At 40.3% G+C, this 18,332-nt stretch overlaps 1 protein-coding gene across 2 annotated transcripts in view; it reads left to right on the forward strand.

Annotated features, from left to right (window-relative positions):
- LOC117323135 (5-phosphohydroxy-L-lysine phospho-lyase-like) overlaps window positions 1-18,332 on the forward strand; it is a 36,320-nt gene that overhangs the window by 1,102 nt on the left and 16,886 nt on the right. For both annotated transcript variants that reach the window (XM_033878169.1, XM_033878176.1), the window contains exons 2-7: window positions 4,541-4,659; window positions 6,362-6,521; window positions 8,433-8,507; window positions 12,237-12,327; window positions 15,948-16,064; window positions 17,203-17,285. In XM_033878169.1, the coding sequence (XP_033734060.1) occupies window positions 4,541-4,659; window positions 6,362-6,521; window positions 8,433-8,507; window positions 12,237-12,327; window positions 15,948-16,064; window positions 17,203-17,285 (645 nt within the window). The remainder of the gene's footprint in view (window positions 1-4,540; window positions 4,660-6,361; window positions 6,522-8,432; window positions 8,508-12,236; window positions 12,328-15,947; window positions 16,065-17,202; window positions 17,286-18,332) is intronic.

Here is an 18,332-nt window from a genome sequence, read left to right on the forward strand (position 1 = left end):
ATATCCAGAATTATGTCCCCGGGAAGGGTTATTTTCCCGAGTGCGTAGCCCGAGGGAAAATAACTCTTCCCAGGGACATAATTCTGGATATATCCCGACACAGAGGGTCATAATAGTTTTATTATACTGAAAAAAAACCACAATAAATTGAATTTAATAAATTGTATTTTATATTGATTTAAAAGCCTGTGTTGTTGTTTGTGTTTTTGGAACCATACGACAACAAACGCAAAAGAGTTCCACTGCCCGACTTCAGATGCAGGCGCGTTCGATGACGAAGGGTTATTCATCGGGCGGAGGGGTTATACACCGGGGTATAATACATGTATTCTGCTGCCATGGTTACATGGTTATTCGACGGGTTATACCCCGGCGACGGCATTTGTCGGGGGATATTCGATTTATAAAATGTCAGGTGATATGTTTTCGTCCAATGAAAAGAATTCAAACAAAAGTGAGGTATAATAAGTGATATTATTTATTCACGGCAAGATTTACAAGCAGAAAATCACTGAAACAAAAAAATTAAACTACTAAAATAGTAGTCTAAACTCAATTTGGGAGGCATAAATATTTCAGCGACTTCATTATACATGTGTAGCGCGGAACTGGACCGGGTCGATCATTGGCGTTCGAACCCCGGTCTGGCCATGCATTTTTCCACTCCTACTACATTTGGTGCCTGTGACCAAACCTTGTTTCAACGTGAGATGAATACTTGACAAGGGGATACCCGAGCCTGGGTTGTGAGTTGTGAAATCTGCGGGGTGGAAGATTTAAAAAAGGGAGGGAAGAGTGTAGCGGAACTGGACTGGGTCGATCACCGGCGACCAAGTAGCATCGGGCTAGTGTTCGGAGGTCCCCGGTTCGAACCCTGGTCTGGCCGTGCATTTTTCCACTCCTCTTACATTTAAATTTTGGTGCCTGTGCCCAAACCTTGTTTCAACGTGAGATGAATACTTGACAAGGGGCTATCCGAGCCTGGGTTGTTGGTCCACAAGGGCGAGTCGGGTGTAGTTTGACGTATGCAAATTGGGCCCGACATGCTGCTGTTACACATATAAATATCCCTGATCACTGTAAAACATTTTTTTGCACTCTTATTTTTGTTATTTTTTCATATGTTGAGCGTATTATTAAGCGTGATATAGAAACTTATCCTCATGTTTTACTCTAGTATTTCTAATTATTTCATTCAACATATCTAATTGCTTCCTTGTCTAGAGCCCTTTTCCTAGTCAGTCTAACCATTATGGAATATTGATGCCCACACTGGTTACAAACTTAATTATTCAGTGTACAGGTTTCATTATTTGAGAGTTTTCTTGCAGATGTAACTAAATACAGATACCTCAAGTGAATATAGCTAGGAATTTTGTCATTTGGTTTGTTATTGGGGACCAAAATCATTTCTAATTTAGGACTGATTGGGAAATGAAAATTGCCAACAGGTGACCATCTTAGATTTTGACAGTTGAAGTGTGTTGTCGCTATTTCTTCAGAACTTTGAGAAGCACTGGAAGGACTTTATTCTGACTTGATATGGTTTCTGTCAGTCCTTAGTTATGTTGATTTGATTTTGAGACTTACTTTCTATCTGTAACTTTGCAAGTTGAACATGTGATTCTATCTGTAACTTTGTAGGTTGAACATGTGATTCTATCTGTAACTTTGCAGGTTGAACATGTGATTCTATCTGTAACTTTGCAGGTTGAACATGTGATTCTATCTGTAACTTTGCAGGTTGAACATGTGAAACCCAGCTGTTTATATATATAATGTTGTATAAATTAACAACATTGAATAAAATTTACTTGAAACTGATCAGAGAGACAAAATGGCTGACAGACAGCCATATTAGAATTTATTGATGGTAGTTATGTTTTCCTCGTAAGTTCTTGATAATTTTTCCCAAATTACATATACCAGTACAGGTATGTTTATATTCCACTTACTTTCACATGACTCGGAGGAAAGGAAGAAAGATGGAGAAGAGAGTAATCTTACATAGACCCAGTCATAATAATTAATTATGTTTGCACCAGCTAGGCAAAAGAGAAATGCCTGCTAGCCTGAGTTAGTAAGATGACCAGTACTCTCCACTGTTACACAATCATGGTGTTATCTCCCCTTTGACCAGTATGAATCATCATATGTCTATACACATGAGTCCACTTCTGGTTAGCATTCTTACTATTTTTAGCCCACCATCATCAGATGGTGGGCTATTCAAATCGCCCTGCGTCCGTGGTCCGTCGTCCGTCCGTCCGTCCGTCCGTCCCTCCGTCCGTCCGTCCCTCCGTCCGTCCGTCCCTCCGTCCGTCCGTAAACAATTCTTGTTATCGCTAATCCTCAGAAAGTACTGAAGGGATCTTTCTCAAATTTCATATGTAGGTTCCCCTTGGTGCCTAGTTATGCATATTGCATTTTGAGACCAATCGGAAAACAACATGGCCGACAGGCAGCCATCTTGGATTTTGACAATTGAAGTTTGTTATCGCTATTTCTCAGAAAGTACTGAAGGGATCTTTCTCAAATTTCATATGTAGGTTCCCCTTTGTGCCTTGTTATGCATATTGCATTTTGAGACAATTCGGAAAACAACATGGCCGACAGGCAGCCATCTTGGATTTTGACAATTGAAGTTTGTTATCGCTATTTCTCAGAAAGTAATGAAGGGATCTTTCTCAAATTTCATATGTAGGTTCCTCTTGGTGCTTAGTTATGCATATTGCATTTTGAGACCAATCAGAAAACAACATGGCCGACAGGCAGCCATCTTGGATTTTGACAATTGAAGTTTGTTATCGCTATTTCTCAGAAAGTACTGAAGGGATCTCTCTCAAATTTCATATTTAGGTTCCACTTGGTACCTAGTTACGCATATTGCATTTTGAGACCAATCAGAAAACAACATGGCCGACAGGCAGCCATCTTGGATTTTGACAATTGAAGTTTGTTATCGCTATTTCTCAGAAAGTGATGAATGGATCTTTCTCAAATTTCATACGTAGGTTCCTCTTGTTGCCTAGTTATGCATATTGCATTTTGAGACCAATCGGAAAACAACCTGGCCGACAGGCAGCCATCTTGGATTTTGACAATTGAAGTTTGTTATCGCTATTTCTCAGAAAGTAATGAAGGGATCTTTCTCAAATTTCATACATACGTTCCCCTCAGTGCCTTGTTATGCATATTGCATTTTGAGACCAATCAGAAAACAACATGGCTGACAGGTAGCCATCTTGGATATTGACAATTGAAGTTTGTTATCACTATTTCTCAGAAAGTTCTGAAGGGATCTTTCTCAAATTTCATATGTAGGTTCCCTTTGGTGCCTAGTTATGCATATTGCATTTTGAAACTAATCAGAAAACAACATGGCCGACAGGCAGCCATCTTGGATTTTGACAATTGAAGTTTGTTATCGCTATTTCTCAGAAAGCACTCAAGGGATCTTTCTCAAATTTCATATGTATGTTCCCCTTAGTGCCTAGTTTTGCATATTGGGACCAATCCAAAAACAACATGGTCGACAGACAGCCATTATCGCTAAATCTTAAATTTTATATATAGCTTCCCCTTGTTTGAAAAGTACTAGCTATAGAGGGCTGTTTCTGAATTTACACAGATTAGTAAGACTTAGAAGAAGGGAAAAGTAGAGAAAAGATCAATCTGACATGGAACCTATGAAGATCATTCAATGGTGGGCGCCAAGATCCCTCTGGGATCTCTTGTTTTTTCTATAAATGCTTACCAGAAGCAGACGCCTGTGGTCTATAGAATTTTCCAAACATTGAAAATTTATATAAAAAATATATTGTGGCTTGAATTACATTGCAACATTTAGATTCTTTGTTCATCTAATGTTCTATAGCTACGTATACGTTTGAAAAGAAAATGAACTTCATCAATATCAAATTGATCACCATTGATGGAGTCCATTGTCCAAGGGTATATGTACATATTAATATGCAGTTGCTTTTTGTTTACATATTTTAAGGGATTTTGTTGTCTACAAACGGGACCAGTGTGTAGGGGAATTTTATAAGCTAATGATATAGGAAGTTTGAGTTAATGTTTAAGGGGAGAGAAATAGTATGCAGGGCTATCTAGTGAGAGCTGAAGGTTGGTAAGAAATTTTAAGATTTTTATGAGGGAACTCTTTTGTGGCTGTTATAAAGTGGTAGGTCAGAACACATTGTGGAGGTCAGTACTGATTTAAGGTGTTATAAAGTGGTAGGTCAGAACACATTGTGGAGGTCAGTACTGATTTAAGGTGTTATAAAGTGGTAGGTCAGAACACATTGTGGAGGTCAGTACTGATTTAAGCTGTTATAAAGTGGTAGGTCAGAACACATTGTGGAGGTCAGTACTGATTTAAGCTGTTATAAAGTGGTAGGTCAGAACACATTGTGGAGGTCAGTACTGATTTAAGGTGTTATAAAGTGGTAGGTCAGAACACATCGTGGAGGTCAGTACTGATTTAAGGTGTTATAAAGGATGTTTATCAAGGCGTTACCTTTTGATCTTGTTAAAGGAGGACATGTAAACTACATTTTGAAGCTGCTCCCCTGAAGATAGTAAGGGCCTCACGCCAGTACATGTACGATGATTCAGGAACAGAGTACCTGGATTGTATCAGCATCATTTCACATGGTTTGTACTCTGGTAATCCTTATAAAAATACTCAAGCATATGCATGTTTTCTTTTTAGCCAATCATCATCAGATGGTGGGCTATTCAAATTGCCTTGGATCAGGGTGTGGTCCATGGTCTGTCAGTCATCTGTCCGTTCGTAAACCATCCTTGTTATCATGATCACTATTTCTTGAAAATAGCTGAAGCAATTTTCTCAAACTTCATGTGTAGGTTCCCCTTAGTCCCTAGTTGTGCCAATTCAATTCAGATTTTTGATCAGAAAAATAAAATTGCCGACTGGTGGCTATCTTGGATTTTTTTTAAGTTTGTCATCGCTTTATTCTTGAAAAGAACTGAAGAGGTGAATTCACATGTAGGTTCCTCTTGTTCTTGTTATCAGATTAATTATTAAGAAGAAAAAAGGGAAAAGTAGAGAAAGATGAGTCTGACATAGAACCACTAGATTTTTCAATGGTAGTAGTATTGCAATAGGTTTTAGGGTTTATTTTAATACAGAGAAGACAATAAACTATAATATCAACCAAGTATGGTCCATATCCTGCTCACATAATATCAGAAGGACCGCGGGTGAGCTGATGCCATGGCGCAGTGTCCTTCGTCCATTGTACATAACTTTTCTTAATAATCTTTCTACCAGCAATGAATGACTGAATGGATTTTGACCATGCAGATTTAGTCAGAATCGAAGTGTCCTGGGGGGAAGGGAACACATTTTGAATGGTGATTCCGGCCCTCCAGGGGCATAATTATAAGGGGTGGGTCCAAATAGGGGATCAATAGAGGTTAATCCTTTAAATTGTTGCTTCATTGTCATTAAGAACTGAATGGATTTTGGCCAAATTTTGTCAGGATTAATTAATTCATTATTTAATTAATTGTGTAAATGACGAAAATTAGTCATTAACGTAGAGTGCTTGTCAACTTACGTAGAGTGCTTAATTTGCCAGAAACATTTAATATCAAGTTGAGTGATGCAGGCCCCATAGGTTTCTTGTTCATGTTCTGAACAGCTTAAGGCTTTTTTCAGTCATCCTGACCCTTTGGGGTGGGATGAACTATATTATATAGTCACTGTGTCCATCATTGTCCACCATACTTTTCACATTTCAATCTTCTCAAATTTCACCAGTGGACTGAGCTCTAACTTGCCTGAAATAATCCTGATATGGTTCTGACCAAGTGTTAATATGAGTTGTCAACTGCTTGAAAACATGTACATGTGTTCCTTTGTCAAGCAAGGAGTTCAATGACAGAGCCTTGACAATGGTAACGTTTTGGTGATAGTACAAATGTAAAGTCAGTTAATATGTAAAGAGGCATTTTCATCCCAACAACACTCTAATACAAGTACAGTACTCTAGGGCAGTTTGATTCTCTCCATTCCAACTCTGATTGGATGTTAATATTGTGTTATATTATAACGTGAAAATATCACCATGTCTCTTTGCTGAATAGTGGATGGTTGTCAAACTCTGTCATTGCTCTCTGCTTGAAAGGAAACTGATGTGATAGTTTTTGAAAGCTTGGAAGTATAATTTTCAATCATTGTTTGTGTTTTAAGATAAACATATCTTTTCAAATAATATTTGGACCAAATTGATGAATATTATTCCTAACATGATGATAGATTGATTATGAAATATGGATAGTTTATCTGCTTGACAGATATAAATTCCTAAGATAGTGTCTGTATTTCCAGTGGGTCACTGTCACCCCCATGTTGTGCATGCAGGACAGGAACAAATGGCCAGGATGACAACAAGTGCTGGATTCCTAAATGAAACCATGGTGGACTATGCCAAGAGGGTGGTGGAAACACTACCTGACAAGTTGTGTGTCTGTTTCTTTGTCAACTCTGGGTGAGTTCATCTGCTATCAAGTAGTCGTGTGGTTTTTACAGAGAAACATCATGAGCAGTAACCTTTTGTTTTGATTAGAAGATATTTCTGGAAATGATATCTGTTACAAAGGATGATACTATATCAACATTATGACTATTATTCCAGCATCTGCAACCATCTCAGAGAGATGTTTTACATGCTATGAAAGGTCATGATCAGACAACTTTTATAATCACTATCATTATGACCATATTATAAAGAGTTGTGGCCCTTTTATAGGAATGGGTGTAACTTTGATAACAACTATCATTGTTTGACCATGTTATAAATAGTTGTGGCCCTTTTAAGGGGATGGGTGTAACTTTTATAAACACTATTATTGAGTAACTGATTTCTTAACAGTATTTGATAATTATTTCTTTCTTTTCACGTAATATTCATAACTAATCATTATTAGCTCACCTGGACCGAAGGTCTTGTGAGCTTATGTCATGGCGCAGCGTCTTTCGTCCGTCCGTCGTCCGTCTTCCGTCCGTCGTCCGTCGTCCGTCAACATTTGCTTTAAATCGTTACTAGTCAAAAAGTTTTTATTGGATTTTGACCAAATTTGGCCAGAAACATCCTTGGCAGAAGGGGAACAGATTTTGCATAAATGGTGACTCTGACCCCAAAGGGGCCAAAGGGACGGGGCCCAATAAGGGAAATAGAGGTAATTCCTTTAAATCGCTACTGGTCATAAAGTTATGAATGGATTTGAACCCAATTTGGTCAGAAACATCCTTGGGGAAAGGGGAACAAATATTGCATAAATGGTGGCTCTGACCCCAATGGGGCCAAAGGGGCGGGGCCCAATAGGGGAAATAGAGGTAATTCCTTTAAATCGCTACTAGTCATAAAGTTATGAATGGATTTGAAGCCAATTTAGTCAGAAACATCCTTGGGGGAAGGGGGACAGATTTTGCATAAATGGTGACTCAGACCCCCGAGGGGCCAAAGGGGCGGGGCCCAATAGGGGAAATAGAGGTAATTCCTTTAAATCGCTACTTGTCATAAAGTTATGAATGGATTTGAACCCAATTTGGTCAGAAACATCCTTGGGGGAAGGGGAACAGATTTTGCATAAATGGTGACTCTGACCCCCAAGGGGCCAAAGGGGCGTGGCCCAATAGGGGAAATAGAGGTAATTCCTTTAAATCGCTACTAGTCATAAAGCTATGAATGGATTTGAACCCAATTTGGTCAGAAACATCCTTGGCAGAAGGGGAACAGATTTTGCATAAATGGTGACTCTGATCCCGGAAGGGCCAAAGGGGCATGGCCCAATAGGGGAAATAGAGGTAATTCCTTTAAATCGCTACTAGTCATAAAGTTATGAATGGATTTGAACCCTATTTGGTCAGAAACATCCTTGGTGGAAGGAGAACAGATTTTGCATAAATGGTGGCTCCGACCCCAAAGGGGCGGGGGCCCAATAGGGGAAATAGAGGTAATTCCTTTAAATCACTACTTGTCATAAAGTTATGAATGGATTTGAACCCAATTTGGTCAGAAACATCCTTGGGGGAAGGGGAACAGATTTTGCATAAATGGTGACTCTGACCCCGGAGGGGCCAAACGGGCGGGGCCCAATAGGGGAAATAGAGGTCATTCCTTTAAATCGCTACTAGTCATAAAGTGATGAATGCATGTTCTAAAAACAATTCTTGAGGTCTTTCAGACCTTAGAGAGTCTGGACTTCATTAATCTTTAAAGCAGTTCGGATTCCCATACTATAACCATATATAGCATTGTTTGTGATTAACAAATATAACAAATTGAATATGAACATTATTTTGACATTTGGTCTAATCCAACCAGGTGAGCGATACAGGCCCCACGGGCCTCTTGTTAATATCCTAATCTGATTATAGTTTCCTATTTTATTTCCAGATCGGAGGCAAACGATTTAGCTCTACGACTTGCACGTGGCTACACAAAGCATACTGATGTCATGGTTGTGGAAAAGTAAGGACATTTAATACTGATGTAGGGTATGATTGTGGAGAAGTAACACAGTATACTCGGGTAGGTATGATTGTGGAGAAGTAACACAGTATACCGGGGTAGGGTATGATTGTGGAGAAGTAACACAGTGATAGGTATACCGGGGTAGGGTATGATTGTGGAGAAGTAACACAGTATACTGGGGTAGGGTATGATTGTGGAGAAGTAACACAGTATACCGGGGTAGGGTATGATTGTGGAGAAGTAACACAGTGATAGGTATACCGGGGTAGGGTATGATTGTGGAGAAGTAACACAGTGATAGGTATACCGGGGTAGGGTATGATTGTGGAGAAGTAACACAGTATACTGGGGTAGGGTATGATTGTGGAGAAGTAACACAGTGATAGGTATACCGGGGTAGGGTATGATTGTGGAGAAGTAACACAGTATACTGATGTAGGGTATGATTGTGGAGAAGTAACACAGTGATAGGTATACTGGGGTAGGGTATTATTGTGGAGAAGTAACACAGTGATAGGTATACCGGGGTAGGGTATGATTGTGGAGAAGTAACACAGTGATAGGTATACTGGGGTAGGGTATGATTGTGGAGAAGTAACACAGTGATAGGTATACTGGGGTAGGGTATGATTGTGGAGAAGTAACACAGTATACCGGGGTAGGGTATGATTGTGGAGTAGTAACACAGTGGTAGGTATACCGGGGTAGGGTATGATTGTGGAGTAGTAACACAGTGGAAGGTATACCGGGGTAGGGTATGATTGTGGAGAAGTAACACAGTATACCGGGGTAGGGTATGATTGTGGAGAAGTAACACAGTGATAGGTATACCGGGGTAGGGTATGATTGTGGAGAAGTAACACAGTATACCGGGGTAGGGTATGATTGTGGAGAAGTAACACAGTGATAGGTATACCGGGGTAGGTATGATTGTGGAGAAGTAACACAGTATACCGGGGTAGGGTATGATTGTGGAGAAGTAACACAGTGGTAGGTATACCGGGGTAGGTATGATTGTGGAGAAGTAACACAGTATACCGGGGTAGGGTATGATTGTGGAGAAGTAACACAGTGATAGGTATACCGGGGTAGGGTATGATTGTGGAGAAGTAACACAGTGATAGGTATACCGGGGTAGGGTATGATTGTGGAGAAGTAACACAGTATACCGGGGTAGAGTATGATTGTGGAGAAGTAACACAGTATACCGGGGTAGGGTATGATTGTGGAGAAGTAACACAGTGATAGGTATACCGGGGTAGGGTATGATTGTGGAGAAGTAACACAGTGGTAGGTATATACCGGGGTAGGGTATGATTGTGGAGAAGTAACACAGTATACTGGGGTAGGGTATGATTGTGGAGAAGTAACACAGTATACTGGGGTAGGGTATGATTGTGGAGAAGTAACACAGTGGTAGGTATATACCGGGGTAGGGTATGATTGTGGAGAAGTAACACAGTGATAGGTATACCGGGGTAGGGTATGATTGTGGAGAAGTAACACAGTGATAGGTATATACCGGGGTAGGGTATGATTGTGGAGAAGTAACACAGTGATAGGTATACCGGGGTAGGGTATGATTGTGGAGAAGTAACACAGTGATAGGTATATACCGGGGTAGGGTATGATTGTGGAGAAGTAACACAGTATACCGGGGTAGGGTATGATTGTGGAGTAGTAACACAGTGATAGGTATACCGGGGTAGGGTATGATTGTGGAGAAGTAACACAGTGGTAGGTATACCGGGGTAGGTATGATTGTGGAGAAGTAACACAGTATACCGGGGTAGGGTATGATTGTGGAGAAGTAACACAGTGATAGGTATACCGGGGTAGGTATGATTGTGGAGAAGTAACACAGTATACCGGGGTAGGGTATGATTGTGGAGAAGTAACACAGTGATAGGTATACCGGGGTAGGGTATGATTGTGGAGAAGTAACACAGTGATAGGTATACCGGGGTAGAGTATGATTGTGGAGAAGTAACACAGTGATAGGTATACCGGGGTAGGGTATGATTGTGGAGAAGTAACACAGTGATAGGTATACTGGGGTAGGGTATGATTGTGGAGAAGTAACACAGTGATAGGTATACCGGGGTAGGGTATGATTGTGGAGAAGTAACACAGTATACCGGGGTAGGGTATGATTGTGGAGAAGTAACACAGTATACCGGGGTAGGGTATGATTGTGGAGAAGTAACACAGTGATAGGTATACTGATGTAGGGTATGATTGTGGAGAAGTAACACAGTGATAGGTATACCGGGGTAGGTATGATTGTGGAGAAGTAACACAGTGATAGGTATACCGGGGTAGGGTATGATTGTGGAGAAGTAACACAGTGATAGGTATACTGGGGTAGGGTATGATTGTGGAGAAGTAGCACAGTGATAGGTATCCCGGGGTAGACTATAATTGTGGAGAAGTAACACAGTGATAGGTATACCGGGGTAGGGTATGATTGTGGAGAAGTAACACAGTATACCGGGGTAGGGTATGATTGTGGAGAAGTAACACAGTGGTAGGTATATACCGGGGTAGGGTATGATTGTGGAGAAGTAACACAGTATACCGGGGTAGGGTATGATTGTGGAGAAGTAACACAGTATACCGGGGTAGGGTATGATTGTGGAGAAGTAACACAGTGATAGGTATACCGGGGTAGGGTATGATTGTGGAGAAGTAACACAGTGATAGGTATACCGGGGTAGGATATGATTGTGGAGAAGTAACACAGTGATAGGTATACCGGGGTAGGGTATGATTGTGGAGAAGCGAAGCATGAGTGAAAATATTGATATTCCGTTATACTCGTGAAATATATGTTATATTGAACGGGAAACCATTCAATATTCTCTATATACAGTCAAACCTGCCGTAGCGACCACCTGAATTAAACGACTTCCTTTCACATGCAAACTTATTTTTTCCTCCCAACGTTATTTACTATACAAATGACCTGGATTAAGCGACTACCTGTCAAACGCGACTAACGACCATCATTTCCGTGTCCCAAATGCTGAAAAGCGACTTTTTTCAGCGACTTTCTGAGTTTTTAAATGGAAGCAGAAGTCATAATCAAGAAGAAACCGGACGAAATTGTCTGCTTTCAAAGATTAAAAAATACTTCAGAAATGCATGAAATGTCTTATTCTGTCTCAAAAAATGTATTGAATTTATTATCTTTGCCCTGATAACACCTAAAAACGAACGAAAATGGACTTTACTTCTAAAGAATGAAAGAAGGAGATGAGATATTGGGAAAAAATGTCCTCACCATTCAGACGATTTTCACGAAATTTTGATAGATAAAAATACAAACATTTGCTTGGGAAGTATGAAAAAGAGTGAATAAACAGTCAACTTACTGTTTAACTGAAATCTTAATTGATGACTGAGGTAATTCCTTTATACTAATACTTGTAGCTGATAAATTGTACATATGTGATAGAATAATTATGAACTTTCCTTTTCGGGTAATTTTCTTTGAACCTGGATTAAGAGACCACCTGTCATATGTGACCTTTTTTATTGACTCCCTTGGAAGGTCACATATGACAGGTTTGACTGTACCTTATTATTATTTAGATATAGAGACAGAAATGGTTTGTTACTCCCTGCTCCTACTTTGTAGCCCTAATATTATAATACATTTAACTACGATATGTTACTCTGTTTATATAAAAGCATTACAACTTAATTTACAATATCTTTTAACAGTTCCTACCATGGAAACATCACTACGCTGTTGGAAATCAGTCCAAGGCGATGGAAAAAGATGGGCATTCAACAGAAGGAATGGGTCCATGTGGTATATATTTTAGTACTTAATTTACCTGATTACCTGATATTTTGAGGTATTTAAAAGTAAAAGATTCGATAAGATATTAGAGTTACTAAAGCATATGTAGAGCTTCACATCAATGGTGCTCTTAAGTAATCACAGTGTTGGTCCTATTATCTGTCAATTAGCGCTTTTGTTTCTGGATATGATCTCACAATCCTGGAGGCCAGGATATGATCTCACAATCCTGGAGGCCAGGAAATGATCTCACAATCCTGGAGGCCAGGATATGATCTCACAATCCTGGAGGCCAGGAAATGATCTCACAATCCTGGAGGCCAGGAAATGATCTCACAATCCTGGAGGCCAGGAAATGATCTCACAATCCTGGAGGCCAGGAAATGATCTCACAATCCTGGAGGCCAGGAAATGATCTCACAATCCAGGAGGTCAGGAAATGATCTCACAATCCAGGAGGCCAGGAAATGATCTCGCAATCGTGGAGGTCAGGAAATGATCTGACAATCCAGGAGGCCAGGATATGATCTCACAATCGTGGAGGCCAGGAAATGATCTCACAATCCAGGAGGCCAGGAAATGATCTCACAATCCTGGAGGCCAGGAAATGATCTCACAATCCTGGAGGCCAGAATATGATCTCGCAATCCTGGAGGCCAGGAAATGATCTCACAATCCAGGAGGCCAGGAAATGATCTCACAATCCTGGAGGCCAGGAAATGATCTTACAATCCTGGAGACCAGGATATGATCTCACAATCCAGGAGGTCAGGATATGATCTCACAATCCTGGAGGCCAGGAAATGATCTCACAATCCTGGAGGCCAGGAAATGATCTCACAATCATGGAGGCCAGGAAATGATCTCACAATCCTGGAGGCCAGGAAATGATCTCAAAATCCAGGAGGCCAGGAAATGATCTCGCAATCCTGGAGGCCAGGAAATGATCTCACAATCCTGGAGGCCAGGAAATGATCTCACAATCCAGGAGGCCAGGAAATGATCTCACAATCCTGGAGGCCAGGAAATGATCTCGCAATCCTTGAGGCCAGGAAATGATCTCGCAATCCTGGAGGCCAGGAAATGATCTCACAATCCAGGAGGCCAGGAAATGATCTCACAATCCTGGAGGCCAGGAAATGATCTCACAATCCTGGAGGCCAGGAAATGATCTCACAATCCTGGAGGCCAGGATATGATCTCGCAATCCTGGAGGCCAGGAAATGATCTCACAATCCAGGAGGCCAGGAAATAATCTCACAATCCTGGAGGCCAGGAGATGATCTTACAATCCAGGAGGTCAGGATATGATTTCACAATCCAGGAGGCCAGGAGATGATCTCACAATCCTGGAGGCCAGGATATGATCTCACAATCCTGGAGGCCAGGAAATGATCTCACAATCCTGGAGGCCAGGAAATGATCTCACAATCCTGGAGGCCAGGAAATGATCTCACAATCCTGGAGGCCAGGAAATGATCTCACAATCCTGGAGGCCAGGAAATGATCTCACAATCGTGGAGGCCAGGAAATGATCCCACAATCCTGGAGGCCAGGAAATGATCTCGCAATCGTGGAGGTCAGGAAATGATCTGACAATCCAGGAGGCCAGGATATGATCTCACAATCGTGGAGGCCAGGAAATGATCTCACAATCCAGGAGGCCAGGAAATGATCTCACAATCCTGGAGGCCAGGAAATGATCTCACAATCCTGGAGGCCAGGAAATGATCTCACAATCCTGGAGGCCAGGAAATGATCTCAAAATCCAGGAGGCCAGGAAATGATCTCGCAATCCTGGAGGCCAGGATATGATCTCACAATCCTGGAGGCCAGGATATGATCTCACAATCCTGGAGGCCAGGATATGATCTCACAATCCTGGAGGCCAGGATATGATCTCACAATCGTGGAGGCCAGGAAATGATCTCACAATCCTGGAGGCCAGGAAATGATCTCACAATCCTGGAGGCCAGGAAATGATCTCACAATCCTGGAGGCCAGGAAATGATCTCACAATCCAGGAGGCCAGGATATGATCTCACAATCGTGGAGGCCAGGAAATGATCTCACAATCGTGGAGGCCAGGAAATGATCTCAAAATCCAGGAGGCCAGGAAATGATCTCGCAATCCTGGAGGCCAGGATATGATCTCACAGTTAGAGACTTCTTGTAGTACAACCTGTAATTAAGATCATTGTCACACATGATGCAGACCTTCAAAAAGGTTTTACAATCATAAGGACATACTAATAGTACTGATTGTACTTTGCTGTACTGTGTACAGCTGAAGTTTTAAACTGGAAACTCTGTGAACTCACCTGAAAAACTATGCGAGATTTATTCCAATATGCCATACATTCGAACTTGTGAAAAAATGTCAACAGTAACAAACTATGTATAGTTTTGATGGAGTTTAAAAGTCTATTCCTCCTTTTGGCGTTTGTATGCCAGCACATATTCAGATTTTGTGTGAAAAAGTTCAAAGCATGGCTCAATGCACAGTGCCACTCGGCATTGTTTACACTGGAATGAAGTTTCTCGCCCAGTTCGTTTTGGCACTGGTTCATCAGGATGAGAACTTCTGAATAACTCTGCGTCAGCAGGTCCACATACAACACATCGGCACTTAGCATGATCTCTCTTTCTGATGATGGCAAGTGGCAGATGAAGTGTCTTGTGGTCAGTCTTTGTAGAACTTCTGCGGATGTTCTCTTCCTACCCCTAGGTGAAGCACCAGAAATTTCTGAAGCAGTCACCAGTTGATTCACCAACTCTCTTTGAAACACTCTATGCAGGACAGGTTGCTGACATCTTGTTTTGTAAATGATGTATGAATTTAGCACAGCAAGGCCAATTACATGAAAAAAAACTTTTTCCACCACTTCAAAGTGTGTTGTTCAAAACTTCCATATGCTACCATCTGGTCGCATCGATCAAAACAGCATATATTTGTTGTAACTAAGTATGCAGTCAGGTTTCCTTATTTCAATTCCTTCCTGGTCTCTTTTACCAGAGTCTACCATGACACCTAAATAGATATTATATATACTATAGAGAAATATATATAACATGTCCCTAATACATGTTACTGGTATACTATATAAACATATATAACATGTCCCTAATACATGTTTCTGGTATACTATATAAACATATATAACATGTCCCTAATACATGTTTCTGGTATACTATATAAACATATATAACATGTCCCTAATACATGTTTCTGGTATACTATATAAACATATATAACATGTCCCTACTACATGTTACTGGTATACTATATAAACATATATAACATGTCCCTAATACATGTTTCTGTATAACATGTCCCTAATACATGTTTCTGGTATACTATATAAACATATATAACATGTCCCTTATACATGTTTCTGGTATACTATATAAATATATATATTTCATTATTTTGATGGTTTGGAAAGAAAATAAACCATTACTACATATTAATAGAAGTGATGAGTTCAACCTGGTGTCAGGATGGAGTAGATGGTGAATGTACTGGATGATTAATTATGTGGAACATTATCAGTAATGAGGCTCTCCCACACATTTGCAGTAATGAAAAATGAAATATTCTCTGTTAACCAGTTTGTACAATTGAACAGGTGCCCTGTCCAGACACATACAGAGGTATTTTTAAGGAGGATTCTGAAAACCCTGGAGTGCTATATGCTAATGAAGTAAAGAAGATAATCAGCAAATGTAAAGATAAAAAGAGAACAGTAAGTATTGTAATAGTAAAGCTCATGAGATGGTAAATATTGTAATAGTAAAGCTCATGAGACGGTAAATATTGTAATAGTAAAGCTCATGAGACGGTAAATATTGCAATAGTAAAGCTCATGAGACGGTAAATATTGTAATAGTAAAGCTCATGAGACCAATCGTGTCTATATAAAGATACATATTAAGAAAATCTCATTCAGTACACAAGTACTAAACATCTCAGTGAGTACACGAGTACTCAACATCTGAGTGAGTACACAAGTACTCAACATCTGAGTGAGTACACAAGTACTCAACGTTTCAGTGAGTACACGAGTACTCAACGTCTCTGTGAGTACACGAGTACTCAACGTCTCAGTGAGTGCACGAGTACTCAACGTCTCAGTGAGTACACAAGTACTCAACGTCTCAGTGAGTACACAAGTACTCAACATCTGAGTGAGTACACAAGTACTCAACGTTTCAGTGAGTACACAAGTACTCAACGTCTCAGTGAGTACACAAGTACTCAACGTCTCAGTGAGTACACAAGTACTCAACGTCTCTGTGAGTACACAAGTACTCAACGTCTCAGTGAGTACACAAGTACTCAACGTCTCAGTGAGTACACAAGTACTCAACGTCTCAGTGAGTACACGAGTACTCAACATCTCTGTGAGTACACGAGTACTCAACATCTCGGTGAGTACACGAGTACTCAACGTCTCAGTGAGTACACGAGTACTCAACGTCTCAGTGAGTACACGAGTACTCAACGTCTCTGTGAGTGCACGAGTACTCAACGTCTCAGTGAGTGCACGAGTACTCAACGTCTCAGTGAGTGCACGAGTACTCAACGTCTCAGTGAGTACACGAGTACTCAACGTCTCAGTGAGTACACAAGTACTCAACGTCTCAGTGAGTACACAAGTACTCAACGTCTCAGTGAGTACACAAGTACTCAACATCTCTGTGAGTACACAAGTACTCAACATCTCGAGTATACGAGTACTCAATGTCTCAGTGAGTACTGTGTGCTGACATGGACACATTAATGAAGAACAAACTATAGTGACTTTGATTTTGAAAACTTCTACTTAATTTAAAACCTAGCTGTTTTTGTCCTGAACTGATGATTATTTTGATATGTTGCAGATTTCGGCATTTATTTGTGAGCCGTTGATGACAGTCTGCGGTGTGATTGTTCCACCACAAAATTACCTTAAATATGTGTACAGGTATGGGTTTATATGTTTATACGATTGCTCATTGTTCCATCTTGTTGCAGATTGCTGCCTTTTTGGTGGAACCCCTGATGAGTCTATCTGGGGTTATAAATCCCCCTCGTTACTACCTTGACCATGTATTCAGGTACTCGGTGTATGGCAAGGCTGTCAAAATTATTCTTGCTACCAATGTTTATTTTATCAAACTTCCGAGCTCTGTGTATATCCATTTAAAACACTGTGTTTGTACATGTAACCAACATGTGTGATCAATTAGGATACTCTTGTCTCTTTCTGATTGTTCAAAAGTTCAGCTAGTCCATGCAATGTACATCTTGAATTGTATTTCTGAGTTGTGCTTATGGTGTTGTTTTAGTACACATTGTTTGAGGTGATCTTTGGGGAAGATTAGCATCATACTAAATATACGACCACCTGTAAATAAACAATTATTATTTTCAAATTTCTGGCAGAAGTTTTTTATATCCTAAATTTGCAGCCACAGTACCTTTATAAGTGATAAAACACATATTTTAAGATCATCTTGCTGTTGGACTGACGGCTTGGTTTTTGAAATCATACAAGTTTAATTCAAATTGAGGTAAAATATTGTATCTATGAATCGTGTTCAAATTGCCAAGGGTTTTTTTCTGTCTGTCCACCACTTTGTCCATAGCATCTCTTTGTATTGTCTGCAAAATGCCTAGGGTTTGTCTGTCCACCATTTTATCCATAGCATCTCTTTGTATTGCCTTCAAAATGCCTAGGGTTTGTCTGTCCACCACTTTGTCCATAGAATCTCTTTATATTGTCTGCAAAATGCCTAGGGTTTGTCTGTCCACCACTTTGTCCATAGAAACTCTTTATATTGTCTGCAAAATGTCTAGGATTTGTCTGTCCACTCATCCTTTGTGCTTTCGTTTCTGTGCCATACCTTTCCTAACCCCACCAGTTCAAATGAAATGCTGTGTAGATATATCTGTTCTCACTAAGTAGTAGCTTGAGCTCTAATACAGAAGAAATTCAAAAATGCAAAGATATCTAAAAATACTTATAACA

The sequence above is a fragment of the Pecten maximus genome, chromosome 1, assembly GCF_902652985.1.
Source record: "Pecten maximus chromosome 1, xPecMax1.1, whole genome shotgun sequence".
Taxonomy (NCBI): domain Eukaryota; kingdom Metazoa; phylum Mollusca; class Bivalvia; order Pectinida; family Pectinidae; genus Pecten; species Pecten maximus.